At 50.8% G+C, this 16,905-nt stretch overlaps 1 protein-coding gene across 2 annotated transcripts in view; it reads left to right on the forward strand.

The window, feature by feature from the left end:
* The window catches only part of SOGA1 (suppressor of glucose, autophagy associated 1), an 84,497-nt gene extending 67,592 nt beyond the window's left edge, over window positions 1-16,905 (forward strand). For both annotated transcript variants that reach the window (XM_049869120.1, XM_049869121.1), the window contains exons 12-15: window positions 2,532-2,603; window positions 3,672-3,742; window positions 5,027-6,377; window positions 9,150-16,905. In XM_049869120.1, coding sequence (XP_049725077.1) covers window positions 2,532-2,603; window positions 3,672-3,742; window positions 5,027-6,377; window positions 9,150-9,302 — 1,647 coding nt within the window. In that variant the 3' untranslated portion in view covers window positions 9,303-16,905. The remainder of the gene's footprint in view (window positions 1-2,531; window positions 2,604-3,671; window positions 3,743-5,026; window positions 6,378-9,149) is intronic.

Raw genomic sequence — 16,905 nt, forward strand, 5'->3', positions numbered from 1 at the left:
TTGCTGTCACTAAACCCGTTTTTCAGATGAGGGGACTGAGGTGAAATGATTTGCCCCCAAGATATACAGTGAGTAAGGGGCAGGACCAGGATCTGGCAGAACTTGGAAATCTGGCGAGTTCCTGATCCTGTGCCCTACCCACTCCCCTGCAGGGTCAGAACTCCCCTCGGGGTCACCGCCACTAGGAATCTGTGCTTGGCGAGTGCAGGACAGCATCCAAAGTCAGAACAGTCCATGTACTACGTGAAAAGCAGATAAGATGCATCTATTTGTACCATCGGCCCAAATTCCTTTCTAGCCACTAAAACCCATTGCTGTTGAGTCGATTCTGGTTCATAGTGACCCTGTAGGACAGAGCAGAACTGCCGCCATAGGATTTCTAAGGCTATAAATCTTTACGGAAGCAGACTGTCACATCTTTCTCCTGCAGAGCAGCCGGTGGGTTTGAATTGCTGACCTTTTGGTTAGCAGCTAATTGCTTTAACCACTGTGCCACCAGGGCTCCCTAAATTCCTCTCTAGAAAATCTTTTTATTATATTAACACAAAATATTTTAATACTTGTTCTGAAATCATGAGACAAGCTGCATGACATACCTGAGAAACATGTAGCAGCCCACAGGTGGTGGGTGCGTCCTGTGGGCTTATCAGGGCACAGAGTCTGGGTGCCACCATTGTTCCACATCAGGGGATCCTGCGTGGGACTGGCTGGCCCTTTAGCTCTGGCCTCCTGTGTCTCTCTGACACTCCTTGGCCGCCTCCACTTCAAACCAGGCCCCAAAAAGCAGCCTCCTTCTTTGAACTGAACTACCCATCTAACTGAAGCCTGCGAAAACCAGCCCGGTGAAAGCAGCTGCCAGGGTAGTTGGAGGGAAAGAGGTTCTGATTAGGAGCTCCATCCTCACCTGGCGCTGCCAGGTGCAACCCCTGCCAAGTCATGTCTGATCTCCAAGCTTCATCTATAGAACGGGAGGATGGTTGTTGACCTTCTCAACTGACAGGGCAGCTATAGAGGTGAAAGGAGATAGACATGAAAATACTTCGGGATAATTCAGAGTGCTCCCAAGATATCCCTCTGACTGGGGCTTGGTTTGATTCTGTGGTCTTCATCTGTCATTGCTGTCATTCACATGGGTGTTATTTTTGTTGTTTCCCTTATTACTATTTGTCTTGTGTTGGCTCCCAAGAAGCAAAGTCTGAGACATGGGTTCACATACAGGCAGGGCGACCAACCTGTCCCAGTTTGCCTGGGACTGGGAGTTTCCCATGTCTTTCAGCTTTAAAACTAGGACAGTAAATGAAGTGGAAAGAGGCAAAGCCTCCCAGTTTTCTCAGGACTCAGGCGTTTCTGGGATGTGAGACTTTCTGTGCTAAAACTGGGAACGTCCTGGGCAAACCAAGGTGGGTTGGTTGCTCTGTGTGCAAGTGATCTCTTGAGGGAAAGAGGAATGTGGGATAGGAGAGGGGAGGAGGTCAAGCAAGGATATACTTTGAGCTGAAGACCGCCCTCAGCCTGACCCTTTGGAGAGTTCTGGTGTATAAGTAGTAAATTGTCGCATAGAGTTTGCCCACGTTGAGGCAAGGGGCTGGCCTTCTGAGTGCCCTACATTAGTCTGTCATTGGCTGCAAGTGAGTTCCATTTGCCCAAGGCGATCCTCCCAAGAAGGTTACAGCAACAGGTGGGTGACGGGCTACCACACACAGGACCTGCTGCGCCACTGTGACTATCATTGCCACTCACTCAGCTGCACCACCTTGGGCAGTTCCTTTCCTTCTTTCAATCTTGAGCCTCTCACCTGTGAAATGGAAATGATAATGGTAACACCTTGTAAGGGTGCTGTGAAGATTAAATTAACTAATGTGTGAATAGCAAACGGGCTCCTTCACATACCACCTGGAGGTGACGGCGTACCAAGAGGGGTGGATCAGAGGCCAGCTCAGGGCTCAGCGGAAAAAGTGCCCCAGTTCCACTGGTGATAAGAACCATAGCGGGAGTATGAGGGTCTTGCATCTGTCATCCTGATGTGACATAGCTGCTGCTTAGCTGATAGAGCTGTTCCATGAATGGTAGCATGAATTAACGAAGTAATAACAACCGTTTCTACTGTAGTTGTAATGGCATCTATTGCCATGCCTGTGGAGCCCTGGTGGCTCAGTGGTTAAAGAGTTACAGAGTTATGGCTGCCAACCAAAAGACTGGCAGTTCGAATCCACTAGCCACTCCCTGGAAACCCTATGGGGCAGTTCTACTCTGTCCTGTAGGTTTGCTATGAGTTGGAATAGACTCGACGCCAGTGCGTTTGGCTTTTGGTATTACCAGGCTTGTAGATACTTGCTTTCACTATCATTCTTCAAATCCATTTCTACCTTATGAGTGGCTTGATGCTGCTGTGCACTGGGCAGATGGTTCCTGGTCCATGATCTGGGCCTTCCCTTGTGCTGCAGAGAGGAGCTGGGGCACAGCCCTGCACAGGGCGGGGCCCTGCTCACCAGCTTCCCTCCCACTGAGCCATCCGCTTTACCCTTGTCCAGTTGCAGAAGGCTGATGACACCTGGGTCCTGAAGCACTCAGACCTGGAGAAACAGGACAACAGCTGGAAAGAGGTGAGTAGGCTAGCTGATCGTCTGCTCTCTTCTTGGCTCCTGGCTACACCAGAAAGAAAGATGCTGACTCCACTCCCATAGGTTACATCTTTGCACCTTGGGCTGCTCCTCAGACCTGGGGTCTCTACTTCATGGTTCCTGCTTGTGGTTTCGGACCTGCAAAGGGCCCTCTCCATGCCTGATGGAAAGGCTGGGTGCCTCTGTATGTATCCTTGGCCAGTTCCCTTGCCCTATCTTGCTTTCATTTTATGCCTCTCTGAAAAGCCAGGCTGTATGGTCTTGGGTAAGCCACTTTCCCTTTCTGGGCCCCAGTTGCCTAATTGGTAAGGTGAGAATCACATTCTCTGCCTTGGCCCAGCCCTGGTTGTAGAGATCAATGAGGTCACACTGGTGAAGTTTTCACATAAGCCTCAGGGGCATTGTCAATATAGCAACACACAGAATAACAAAGCTGAACACACAAGCCCTTTTGCTGAAGAAGTGGCATGTCAAGCAAAAGACTTGTTTGCAAGCAACAAAAACCATTTCTGGGAAGCTGAAACAGGAGAGGATTTTACTGGGGACTTGAGGGGCCTGGTGATGCAGGTTCAGAAAATCAGCATAGATCCAGGGGGGCTGTGCCTCTGGAACCAAGGGGAAACAAGCCCCTGAGCAGGAGCCACTGGGTCACTTCTGTCACCACTAACAGAACAACTGGCCACTGGATGCTTTGTTGCTGCTGCTGTCCTCAGAATAAGTTCTAAATGGACTCTTCCCCGGGGGCAGGTGGGGAGCTCTCTCTTGAAGCTCTGAGTGGCTGAGCTTAGAACACATACCCACACCCTCACTGCCAGGGAGAAGAAAGAATAACGGGGGGAAGGGGTTTAGATACATTGCAGGCAAAACTGACCAATGGGCATTGTAGATAATTGCTGATGTCCCTCCTATTCTACAGGTGAGGAGACTGAGGCATAGGGAGAAGCGACTTGTCCAGGGTCAGCCCCCACACTGGGAACACCCACAGTTCCTGTCACCTTCCCTTGGGGCTCTCACAGCTGGAACTGACCCTTGTTGTCTCTTCCCTGACAGGTGCACAGTGAGAAGACTCATGACAAGGGGGCTGTTTCTGAAGCTGAAATTGGGGGAACCAGCTTAAAGAGGTGCTGGCATCCCCTGCCCTGCTCTGCCTTGCCCTGCAGGCCCTCCCAGCCCTTTGCCTCTCTCCTCCCCCGTCCCATGTGCCCACCACTGCATCTCAGCAGGTTTCTGTGGAACCCGAGCCACCCAGGAGCTCGGAAGCTAGGGGTGATCAGGATTCCAGCCTGCGATTTTCTTGTTGGTTTGATTCTGAGCATGGAAAACTGGGACTCAGCATATCCTAGCTGGAGAGAAGCTCTCTCTCCATTCTGGCCTCTTGAGGTTCTTTCTTCCTATCTCTGGAGTTAGGAGAGTCAAGATGGATGTCCGTTCCTGGCATGAGTGAGCAGCATCCTTTGGGCCCAGCCCTGGGCTATGGTTGAGGGGCACATCCAGGCCTAAGGACCATGTCTCCACCAATGGGAAACCCACGAAAGGAGTGAGGGAAGCAGAAACCACCTGGGCCATACAGCAAGATGGGCCTTGGAGTTAGGAGGGGGGCTCTGGAGTCAAGAGTGCCAGGTCTGAATTCCAGCTCTGCCATTTCTAGCTCTGTGGCTTTGGGCCAGGACTCCCCCTCTCTGTCTGCTCACCTGAAAAGTGGGGATGTCTCCTGGAGTTTATGGGAGGAGTAACTGGTATGACACATGAGATGCATTTACAGAGGCCTGGCACTTTCAGTCATCAGGTAACAAAGGTGCCAAGTTCCTGTCAGGAACCTTAAGGAATGTTGGTTTGGGACCCTCTAGAAGCAAACTCTGAGACAAGGATTTGAAAGCAAGTGGTTTATTTGGGAGAGGATTCCAGGAAACACTTGGAAGTGAAGCGAGGCAGCCCATAGAGGAGTGTTATCAAGCAGGTTCTCCTGCGGGCAACTGGAGCTCAGTCTCACTGAGACACTCTGGGAGCCGATGTGGAATGTGCAACTCAGCAATCCCACCCCAGGAATAAGGAGCCGGGGGTATTTTTCCACCAAATCATCATGTGTTGTTTAATGAGGGTTGTGTCTAGGGACATTAACTCTGTGATATTTCCAGTTTCTCTGTGTGGAGGTTAGTATGCTCCCACAGCCAGACAAAAGCCCACAGGTAGAGAATGGCAGGTGTGCACATTATAGTTCTGGTTGTGTAGGTGTGAGTGTGGAGAGAGTATGAGGCAGGCCACCAACAGTGTCTTCTACAAGAAGTGAGCAAGACAGTCCTGGTCCTTGCCCTCCTGCCCCGTATGTTCCAGGGAGGTGGACCAGTGTGTTTTCTGGGTCTATGTTACCTTCCACTAATACCATTTTCCTCTTCTGCTCCTCCCAGGACCAAGTCTGTTTCTTCGATGTCTGAGTTTGAAAGTTTGCTTGACTGTTCCCCCTACCTTGCTGGCGAAGCTGCGCGGGGCAAGAAGCTGTCCAGCAATCCTGCCTTTGCCTTTGTGAGTCCTGAGTCAGTGGACCCAGAGAAGGATGCGAAGGAAAAGCCTGGACTATCACCACGGGATTGCAACCACCTGGGTGCAATGGCCTGTCATGACCCGTCGGGGAGACAAATGCAGCGCAGCTACACGGCTCCCGACAAGACAGGCATCCGCGTCTACTATAGCCCCCCAGTGGCCCGGCGCCTGGGTGTCCCTGTGGTCCACGATAAGGAGGGCAAAATCATCATTGAGCCTGGCTTCCTCTTCACCACGGCCAAGCCCAAAGAGTCGGCTGAGGCAGACGGGCTGGCTGAGAGCTCGTACGGCCGGTGGCTGTGCAACTTCTCCCGGCAGCGCCTGGATGGCAGCTCAGGGGGCGACCCCTCGACTGCTGGGCCTGGCTTCCCAGCGTCCCTGCATGACTTTGAGATGTCGGGCAACATGAGTGACGACATGAAGGAGATCACCAACTGTGTGCGCCAGGCCATGCGCTCGGGCTCGCTGGGGAGGAAAGTAAAGAGCACGTCCAGCCAAACGGTGGGCCTGGCCAGTGTGGGCACCCAGACCATCCGCACAGTCAGTGTGGGCCTGCAGACTGACCCACCCCGCAGCAGCCTCCAGAGCAAGAGCTGGTCACCCCGCAGCTCCTCGCTCGTCTCTGTGCGCAGCAAGCAGATCGCCTCCTCCCTGGACAAGGTCCATTCGCGCATCGAGCGGCCGTGCTGCTCACCCAAGTATGGCTCACCCAAGCTTCAGAGGCGCTCAGTGTCCAAGCTGGATAGCACCAAGGACCGCAGCCTGTGGAACCTGCACCAGAGTAAGCAGAACGGCTCGGCCTGGGCCCGCTCCACCACCACGAGGGACAGCCCCGTCTTGAGGAACATCAACGACGGGCTGTCCAGCCTCTTCAGCGTGGTGGAGCACTCGGGGAGCACTGAGTCTGTCTGGAAACTGGGTATGTCTGAGGCCCGGGCCAAGCCCGAGCCTCCCAAGTATGGCATTGTGCAGGAGTTCTTCCGCAATGTGTGCGGCCGAGCGCCAAGCCCCACCTCCGTGGCAGGGGAGGAGAGCACCAAGAAGTCGGAGCCCCTCTCTCCTGCCAGCTACCACCAGCCAGAGGGTGTGGCCAGGCTCCTGAACAAGAAGGCAGCCAAGTCAGGCAGCACTGAGGAGGTCAGGCCTACCCTGCTCCCCCAGGTGGGGAAGGATGGTGTCCTCCGGGACGGAGACGGAGCCCTAGTCCTTCCCAATGAGGTAGGTGGGTGGGGTCTGCCCTTTTTCTTGGGAGGTGGTGTTGGCTTATAAGATCCAAGCTCTTTTGGTTTTTCGACTTGAGGAATGTAGTTGTGTGTCTCAAAAAGTTCTTGTGCTGGTCTGGGATGGGGGTTGGAAGGCCTCAGACATGGAATGACACAGAGCTGATGGACACATGGTCTGAATACCAGGAAACTAGTGAGCATGGCTTAACCAGCCGCTTTACCAGAGACGGTCAGCATCCCATCTGGCTCTCTGCTCTTCTGCCACCCAATGGTATGCTGGAGCCAGTTGTGTGCATCTCTGTGTTCAGTAATATTACCTTGGAATATTTTGAAATCAGCCAGGGCAGTAGGATTTACACCATGAGAATTGGCAAACACTACGAATCAAGGCTCCTTGCTATCTTCCAGAAAGCAAGATGCTAAACATTTACTAGCACAACACTGCCCCACCCCACCAAGACTCCACACCTACTGTTCACATTTTCTCTGAGAATCTTTTGCTGCACACCTCACTCCTGAGTATATCCGGATATACTCCTGATTTAGTTAGGGATTATTTGCATATTAGTAAAAGAATGCATTTCAGTTCGGTTTGCAGAATGGAAGTCATCTCAGAAGAGTGCTAGAGGATCTTGTGGAACCGAAGGGCGGGGACCCAAAGGCCTTTAACAGTTTCTCTGTCCCTCTGCCCTCTCTTGAGCTGCATTTTCTCCGATGTCTTCTTCCTCTCTCTCTCTGCTGCATTTGCACATGGTTTAGTTGGGCTGTTCCAGCACCTCACAGAGACAGACTCAAATCCTTCTGTCCCAATTCCACCTTTCTGGAAGAAACTCTGATTGCTTCAGCTTGAATTGGGTGTATTCCTTGGTCCATTCAGCTGTGGCCAGGGGCAGTATCGTGGTCCACTGTGCACTCAGTAAAGGTTGTAGTCGGGCGCTCAGAGAAGTGAGAAGGGCTGTGTGGGGGATGGGCTGTGACTGACCCACAAGTCCGTTTCCCCTGTTGTATGTTTAGGTGGTTTCTAGTTTTTCTCTATTATAAATATAATGCTGCTGTGAACATCTTGCTGCAAAAACATTTTTCCACATTTCCTACTATTTTCTTAGGCTTGAGTTGCAGGAATGGGATTCTAGGATAAAAATGTATGAATGCTTTTAAGGTATTTGGTAAGTGTTGCCAAATTATCTTTCAAAAGACTGTGTCTGATTTATACAGCTCCTAGTATGTGAACTCTTTCCTTCCACTCTCATCCAGCTGGCTGCATTTTAAAAAATCTTTTAAATATTTATTTTTTAATAACTTTAAAAAAGTTTTTTAGGTTTAATATGGTTTATTGATATAGTTTATTTTAAGTCTGTAAATATAGTTTAAGTTTAATATGTACTTGGAATCTTGGAGCCCTGGATCACTCTGCCCATACTGAGCATACTGTAAGCATACAGTTTACTGAATGTTCACAAACTGAGCACACCCATATAGCTTGCACCTATATCAAGAAACAACAGTACAAGGGTGGCTGTATTTTATTGTTTTTAAAGTTGATGCAGATATTTTTTCAATATATAAAAGGTGCATGCTACCTGTTGACCCTGTAGTTCTCCTTCTAGGACTGTAGCCTATGGAAATATTCACAGAGATGGAAAAAGATACTTGTATTTAAAAAAAAAAAAAAAAAGTACTGTATTACTAATAAAAATTGCTAACATTTATTGCATGCCTGACGAGCCCTGGTGGCTTAGTGGTTAAAGTGCTCAGCTGCTAACCAAAAGGTCAGCAGTTTGAACCCACCAGCCACTCTGTGGAAGAAAGATGTGGTAGTCTGCTTCCATGAAGATTTACAGCTTTAGAAACCTATGGGGCAGTTCTACTCTGTCCTATAGGGTTGCTATGAGTCAGAATCAACTTGATGGACAGTGGTTTGGTTTTGGTTTTATTGAGTGCTTAGTAGACATTATGCCAAATGCTTTACATGCCTTACCAGATTTGACCCTCACAGCAACTTTGAAGAAGGTTTCATACCCCTCGTTTTAGACAGGAGGAAATCAAGGCTCAGAGAGGTTAAGTAACTTGTCCAAGGTCACACAGCCAGTCAGTGGAAGGTTTGGGATTTGATCCAAGCAGTCTGGTTCTAAAGCAGCACTTTTAACCACAATGCTTGTATATGTGTGTGTTGGTAATAGTAAAAAGAAAAAAAAGGAAACTACCTAAATGCACATCAAAAGTAAATTAGATAAATTAAGGTATTTCCTTTTGGTGGAATAGTATACAACCATTAAAGAGAAGGAGGTCTAGACATACATAGAGACAGGAAAGTGTTCATGTTTTGCAATTGCGAAATAGTTTATAGAAGATGAGGTCATTTTGGTAAATGTGTGTGTAAGCATACTTGAGAATTTATCTTTGATCTCTAGGGCCATGACAGCGTAATTTTCTTTTCTGCTTATTCCAGAATTTATTATGATGAACACTATTTATTGCTAAAATGGGAGAAAAACAATAAAAAGAAAAATCAGCCCAGGGAGGGGTGTAGCCCCTGGGAACTGATCTTGGGCAGGGCTTTGAACCGGTTCATTCTGATTCGAACCCTGCTGAGAATTTGTATTTCCACCCCACGTAAATTCTCAGCCAGGTTTCTAACCAGACAGAGCTGATTCAAAGCCCTGGTCTTGGGCACAACTGAGTTCAACTGCCTCACCTGGCTGGCCACCCTTCCTTGGGTGGTCAGTGCCTCCTGGCTCCTCCTGACTCCCTCCCTCCCTTTTCCCAGGATGCTGTTTGTGACTGTAGTGCCCAGTCTCTCACCTCCTGTTTTGCCCGGCCATCCCGCTCTGCCATCCGCCACTCTCCTTCCAAGTGCAGGCTGCACCCTTCAGAGTCCGGCTGGGGTGGGGAGGAGAGGGCAGCCCCCCCCAGCGAGTGACAGAGCACCTGAGTGCCCCACCTCAACCGGCCCAGCCCTGAACAGCAGAAGGGAATCAGCAGAGACACCAGAGACAGTGAGGGGCCTGTACTCTCAGCATCGTCTCGCCATGGAAGCATAACAGCTACACCACTGCCAGAAGACAGCTTTCACATCAAGGTAAAGCAGGTCTCCTGCTGACCGCCGGGTGGTGATCTCCAACTTCCCAGGGAAGGCAGTGAGTGGGAGAAAGACCAAAACTGGGCTTTGGAAGCATCTACAGAAAGATACGTCGGAACCCATTCCCGGGGTCCTAAGGTGGACTGGGCCAGCCTTGCCTGGTTCTACCCCTCACCCTCCTGGAAGATCCGAGGATGGGATACACTTTTGGCCGTGCCCCTTGGGGAAAAGGGCTCACAGAGCTGTTCCATGACAACCACACGCCCCTTCCCTGGGAGGGGAAACATCGACAAGAAGACCAGGCTTTGCTCTAGGATCAACTCGTGGCTCCTGGAGGAGCTGGGCACGGTGTCCACCCCTTCCTTCCCTTCACCACCTCCTCCTCCCAGCCCTGCTGCTCTAGATTGCTGTGACTCTAGGGGATATGATAGGGCAGTACCAGGGCCGAATCTCCACTTGGAATCCCGGAGCCCTGGATCTCCCTGCTCACAGTCTGGATGCAGCAAGGACCAGGAGATGAGGTAGGAACATGTGGCGCTCAGGGTCGGGAGCCATTGGAACTGCCACCCTTGCCAAGGTGACTTGGGGGAGCCCCAATTCATGGGCAACTCTATGAGGACAGAAACAGGTTAGAGTCAGTCTTAAGACCTGGTGCAGGCATAAAGGCCTAAATGCTCACTGCCTTGGCCCTGGGCCTCTTTCTCAGCAGCCTGAAAGGGCACCACATCTCCACTGTGTTTACATCCTGGGACTGGTGGAGGACAAAGATATTCCAGTAAGAGACTTCTGATTGGCCAGGCCAGGCCAAGGAGAGCTCCAAGAGGTCAGTGCCCCAGGACACGGCAGTAACTGGGGCTTGGAAGTGCATTTCTCGCCTAGACTGTTTTTGAGTTTTTCTTATTATAAATATTTAAGGTGGTTTACTTTATTTTAATAATTTAATTTACCCCAAAGTTCCTAAGGTAATTTATTGGAGTTTGACGTGTATTCTCGCCACTGGGACAAACTGAAACTTCTGACACAATGGACAGGCTTGGGATCCCCTATGCGGACGAGACAGCTCAGCATCCAAGCTCAGGTCTCCTGACTCAGGTTTGCAGGAACTCTGCAGCCTGATCCCCCAACACCACTGACCATTTAGCCTCCAAGAATACCTGGTACTTGCCCAACCCCGAGCAGTCAGTCTGTCAATGCTTGCTAACAGGGTGCAGGGCTGGACTGACAAACCCGTTGCCGTCAGGTCGATTCTAACTCATAGCAACCCTAGAGGACAGAGTAGAACTGTCCCATAGGGTTTCTAAGGCTGTAATCTTTACAGAAGCAGACTGCCACATTTTTCTCCCAAGGGGCAGCAGGTGGGTTCGAACTGCTGACCTTTTGGTTGGCAGCCGAGCGCTTAACCACTGCACCACCAGGGCTCCTTTGGACTGACATACCACCTCCCAAATCCTCTCCCATTTCGCTTCTCATTTTTCTCCCTCTTTCTGACACGTTTTTTAAATGAGTCAACCGTGGCTTACTCTGTAAAGAGCATGGAGATCCCTCCAAGTTCCCTGAGTGAGAACTTGCAGGAAAACAGGACTGAACTTCCAGAATGTCATTTATTGCAGCTTTGCGCATGGATCAGAGAGTATCCACCTGGCTCATTTCTCACCAGCCTGCCAGCCTTTCCACCGGCCTGTCTCCTTAGCCTTATGGCTCCTCACAGCTCTTCTCCCAGCTCCAACACCACTGCCCACCCTTCCCCACTTGCCACGTGAACTGCCCGGGTGATCAGACGAATTATGATCTGAGTTATTGCGATATGGCCTCCCCCTTGGTGCCAGCGAACCATTTTGGTTGCACACATGCCCACATGCACACAGCAGTCCTGTAACTCCTGGGGACCCGGAGTAAAAACACCAGGCTGAAAGGACTTGTCTGCGGAATTCCACATTAGGAAGACCAAAAGCCAGCAGCTTAGCTAGCTTTCCCCCAGGACTCAAGAGACACCTCTGCACTCCTGACTCCTACCTGCCATCTCCTTGTCCTGCCCTTTAAGGGTCACTTGGACCAGCTACCCAAAGTCCTTCCTCTTCTTTCCCATCAGCAGAACATCAGGACCATGCCAGTCTTACCAGCCTCACCCTTGTGCCATTGTGACTTGTGTGGGCCGATGGAGCCAGGGGCCAATTCCCAGAGGATGCCACTGCTCCCCACCCAGTGAGATCCAGGAGGCCCCTTAAAGGTTACCTCCAGGTGACGGGATTCATAGCAGGCCATAAGTCACCAGAAGCCTTCTGCCACCTCCCGGAGTGGCAGAAGGTCAGGGAGGCTGCACTCCCAGCCTTGGGGAGAAATCCCCGTGAGACCTGAACCCTGCAGCCTACGGACCGCTCAGCCTTACCATCGTTTCGTCCAAGATTGTCCTTGCCATCTTCGTTGTCTCAACACCCAGGCCCCAGCCCCCAGTCAGTGTCAGGGGCTCCAGCTCTCGGTTTTCTGTAAGCCCCCGTTTCTAGCTTCTGCATGCTGCTGTGCAAGGTCACTCATCACCGTTCTTACAGAAGCCTCTGGACATGGGGCTTTAATAGAGTTGAAAATGTTACGTGTAAATATTGGTTTGATTTGATTTTTAGCATTTTAATTGGTAACTGGTTGTGTTTCTTTTTTGGGGTGGGAGGGTTGGTTTGTAAAAACTCTCTACTCTTTTGGAATGTAATTTCTAAGTTTGGTTTGTTCCTTCAAATGCCTTTTAAGTCTTGGTAACATTCCCAAAGCAGAAAACTGCCTGACCCACAGTAGGGATTTCCCTGGAGGTTTGGGGTCCCAGGAAGGAACACGGCCTTTCTCCCCTTTCTCACTACCCTTCTGCCTTTTTACTCCTAACCCTCTCCTCCTCTTCTTCTGTCCCTCTTCCTCCTTGCCACCCCCACCCTCATTCCCACTCTCTACAACCAAAGTCCCAAGGAACACTGGGGCCCCAGTCTCCTAGAGTCCCCTTGCTTGGGTCCATGGGTTGACACCAGTTGCTTGAGGGGAAGTGGGGGGCCAATTAGCAGGGCTGACTCTAAACTTCCGATTTCTTACATCTGACCCTTTCCCAGAGCCAAATTAGGCCCTCCTGGGAGAAATGGTGTCTGTATCTGAGATGAAAATTAAACCACTTTTGTTCATCAGTGGGCCTTAGGCCGTGCATGCATTAGGTGTCAGAATCCAATTCCCTTGTCTCCCTGCCAACCCTTTCCTCCAGCTCTTTTTCTACTAAAGGCTGACCTAATTTAAAAGCACCTTCAAAAGGTCTTACTTTCTATAAACTCAAAATGACCTCCTCCTTTGGTCTCCCAGAAACACCCCTCTACCAGCTGCCCTCCCAGGTGCCATCCTACATGTCTGGCTTTTGTTGACAAGGCCAAGGGCCCAAAGACTTGACCCTCTTACACCCTGACCCCTGAAATGGCTCCATCATGCCCACGCCCATGTACCTTTCATGGTTTTATCACCCAGCCTGTTTTCCTCCTCTTGCACACCCAACTTCCAGGCCCTTCCTCCTTCTCCCCTCCCATCCAGAATATCCCTCCTCTTCCAGCCTCACCAGCCCTCCTAACTCCCACTACCTCTTTGTTAATAATAATCCCCCGCACATCCCGCCTAGAGCACTTTACTATTTAGAAATTACTTCCCTATCCCGCATCTCCTTCAGACCTCTTGCGAACAACTCTGGGAAGCAGCCTTGGAAGGACAGGGGTTAGTGCTCCTATTTCAAAATTGAGGAAACTGAGGCTCAGGTGTCATCCTAGAGTCGCACAACTGGAAAGTTATTGAGTATTAGACCAGAACCTTGGCCAACTGGATCCCCCAGTTCAACTCTGTCTTGCTTGCTGTGCAAACCTACTGCCCACATGCCCCACTGGGGGCTTTGTGTGGGTATAAAACACACAAAATATGCCTTCGCCCAACCCAGACATGAAACAAATCCACTCCAAATGCCTGGACCTGCATGTCCCAGAGGGTGTTCTGCTTGCATCAGAATCTGCTGAGGGCTTGTTAAACATACAGATTCCTGGGCCCCACCCCAGACTTCAGGGCCGGGAATCTGCATGTTTAACAAACCCCCAGGGAGATCCCTGAGCACCATTGGCCACACCATTTATGTTCACAGCCATCTTTCTTTTCATCAATAGCCACAATGTTGTACGATGCTATATCTTAAAAAGAGTACTAAGCTGAGAGTTTGGGGCCCTGGTCCTCAGCCCAGCTCTGATTTGTTTTAATAACCCTGAGAATTTCCCAAAAACATCAAAAGCAGTTTACAATCTTAAGTCATATATGTTCACCAAGACAACAGAAATAGGAAGTCAAAAAGCAAGAAGAATTATTCCCCAAAGCTACCTGGTATTATTACCACAATCATGCAATTAAATTTTATTGTTGAGTTACCTGACAGCCACAGTAAAAGGAGAAACACATCAGGTTGTGTAACTCTCATCATCCAATCATGGGAAGCAAGCATGTTTGCACCAGGACACAAATTCTTCTGCTACTAATTTATAGCATGTGTCCTTCAATGCACTGAGCCAGTTGGTGTTTCAGCAGGTGAACCTAAGATAACCTGTTTTCCAGGTGACTATTTTTTAAAAATATTTAACTGCCAGCATCCTGAATGACCTTGACCAGATCATGTGGCTTTTGTATGCCTCGATTTCCCCAGCTATAAAGTGGGGATAATGCCCTTCCTACCTCATGTGGCTGTGTGGTCAGGACCAGATACAATACTGTGCCTGCGAGTCTACTTGGAAAAGCATAAGGTTCTGCATAAATGTAAAGGGGTCTGAGTTAGACCAGCTCCTCAGTGTCCTGGCCCTGGGGGTGACACCAACACCAACCCTCTCACTGAGTCTTAGTGAGTAGAAAGGGGCCACAAGATCATCTGGACCAACCCAGACTGAGGTTGAGGACTCAGAGAAGGGAGCAGCTCACCCCAGGTCACACAGCAAACCAGAGGCAGGCCAGGACTAGGACCCATGTGACCTGGCTGCCAGCAGGTTCTGCATCTCCAGTGGTGAATGAGACCCTGCCCTTCCTTTCTGTGGTCTTAGGTGAGTCCCTTCCTCTTTCTGAGCTCAGTCTGTTTGCTCCCTTCCTCCTGGCCACTCTCTTTTGTATCATTTTCCCCCAAAGCTTCCCACCCTTCTGCCTGCTCTTCTTTTCTGGCTGGTTCCTGCCAGCAGACTGAGTGGCCCAGGTCCACAGTAGGTTTTCCTCTTCTGGATCCCCAGCTTACTTGTAGCATCTCTCCCTCGGTCCTCCCAGAATGGCCAACCCAGCACTGCACCCCTCTCCTGGATTTTCTTGTAATCCCAGCACCCCCCACCCCCAGGCCCTCACATTCTTGCCCTATCAGAGAAGTACCTGTGTCTATGGTCTCCCAACTCCAGTGTTTGCCGTCAGATTGGGTGATGGTTCCTGGGTTCTATGTTTATATTTTCTCCCACCAAAGGGGCCCCTTCCTCCAATGCCTCAGGCAGCACCAGCCTGGCCTGCCCTCATTGAGCTCCACCAGTCCCAGTCCTGAGCCACATTGTCTTCTTTGTCCCCTCAATCTCAGCACTTCCCACCGAGGAGGGAGAGGCTGTCTGTCTGTTTCACACCCCTCCATTTCCTCTGCTCTTCCCTGAATCCCACCACCTACAGGACAGCTTATCCTGAGAGAACCTATAGCTAACCCTGGCCCTACCCATCATCCCTCCCAACGGTGTATGTAGTCTGCAAAGTCCACAGGCCCAAGAAGCAAAGGGGACTGGGGACATGATGTTGGGCCTGAGTTCCCCACCACCAGCCAGCCCTGCCCACCCTACCTTACCCTCCTTAGACCCTCCACTTGCCCTTGTCTACCCCATCAGCCCTGGTCCCCTCTCTTCCTGCCCTTCCCCAGCCCTCTGGACACCAGTCCCCAAGGAAAGGAGCTTCGGTTTCCTCTAAGTATCCTTGAAAGGCCATGACAGTGCGAGCCTAGCTGCCTTGTCACACCCCATTCTGAAGCCACTCAAACTCCTCCTATGGAGAGGGACCTCGGCCTCAAGACTAGAGACCTGGCCCAGGTCTGGGCAGATTTCTTAACTTCTCTGAGCCTGGCCCGCCCAATTCTAGAATTCTGTGACAAGCACCAGAGTGATCCCTCTGAGCACCCTTCGTGTTTTGGGGGTCTTGTAGCACCATCCCCTTTCTGCTGGGCCCTGGTATCCTGGCTCCTCTCTCAGCTCTGCCACTGATCTCTGTGCCTTAGTTTACTTCTCTGCACAGGGGGCTCACTACACAACCATCCCCAGCATCTTCCCAGATATTTTGGTGCCTCTGAGGCTGGGCCTTGCCAGCCATGCCCCAGGTCCCTAGTACTGTCCAGGGGTGCCAGGCTGCTGAAGTTGAGGAGGTCAGAAGTATCATTCTAGCCAGTGTTTCTCAAAGCCTGGTCCTGGACCAGCAGCATCAGCATCACCTGGGAACTGTTAGAAATGCAAATTACTGGTCCCACCCCAGACCTACTGAATGGAACCTGTGGGGTGGGGCCCAGCAATCTGGATTTCAGCAGCCCTCCAACTGGAGTTTGCCAACTGCTGATCGAGGTTATCAGTTAGTGCAGCCTAGGAAGGGTCTGGGATTGACCTAGGCCAAGAGCAGGTAGAAACACCAACCTCATCTGGACTCCTGAGAGATGGAATCCTTCAGTCAGTGGTCTTATCTTGGAAGCTGGAGGGCAGGGAAAAGGAATCAATTTTTCCTTTCCTTGTGCCTGGTTTGGCTCCATCCGTGCTCACCTCTCCCACTCGTCTGGATTTTATATAAGGCTCTGTGAGGTTGTGCCAGCCAGGCAGGGGTGGGAGTCTTGGGGAGCAAGAGGCAAAAGATCCTGTTGGTTCATCACTTGGGAACCTCACAATGAGTCTAGTGGCCTCCCTGCAAATGGAAAGAAACCTAATTCCTCAAGGGAAGAATCTCCATCTCCTCCTCCTCCCGCCCCCAGGGAGACCTTGTAGACAGTGCCAAAAAACAGCTCCAACCCCCAGTGGCTGGGCAAGAGAGCCAGAAGCTGTCCTTCCTCCTCTACCTGATCTCTTTGCCCAGCCCTGCCAATACTGTGAAGCCCCCTTCCTGCTTGGCTTGGTTTCCTGGTGATGGTCCTGCAGTCGTGGGCCCTGGGGGACCCCCAGGAAAAGGGCCTCGGGAGGGAAAGGACCAAGGGCATCCCTGGGCCAAACTGTTCTCTCCTGCCTATTGTTCTCTCTTCCCCACTCCTGTCTTCAGAAGGCTCCTTCCCAGGATGGAATGGCTGCCAGGATGACCACAGCCCAATCCACCAGCTCTCCCTGCGCCCTGTGTCTTATTTCAAACATGAGAATAACTGTACAGTGTAAACTTACAAAGGGTTTTTAATGGTTGTAGATTGGAAATAAAGTATGTCATATGA

The sequence above is a fragment of the Elephas maximus genome, chromosome 25 (assembly GCF_024166365.1).
Source record: "Elephas maximus indicus isolate mEleMax1 chromosome 25, mEleMax1 primary haplotype, whole genome shotgun sequence".
NCBI classification, from domain to species: domain Eukaryota; kingdom Metazoa; phylum Chordata; class Mammalia; order Proboscidea; family Elephantidae; genus Elephas; species Elephas maximus.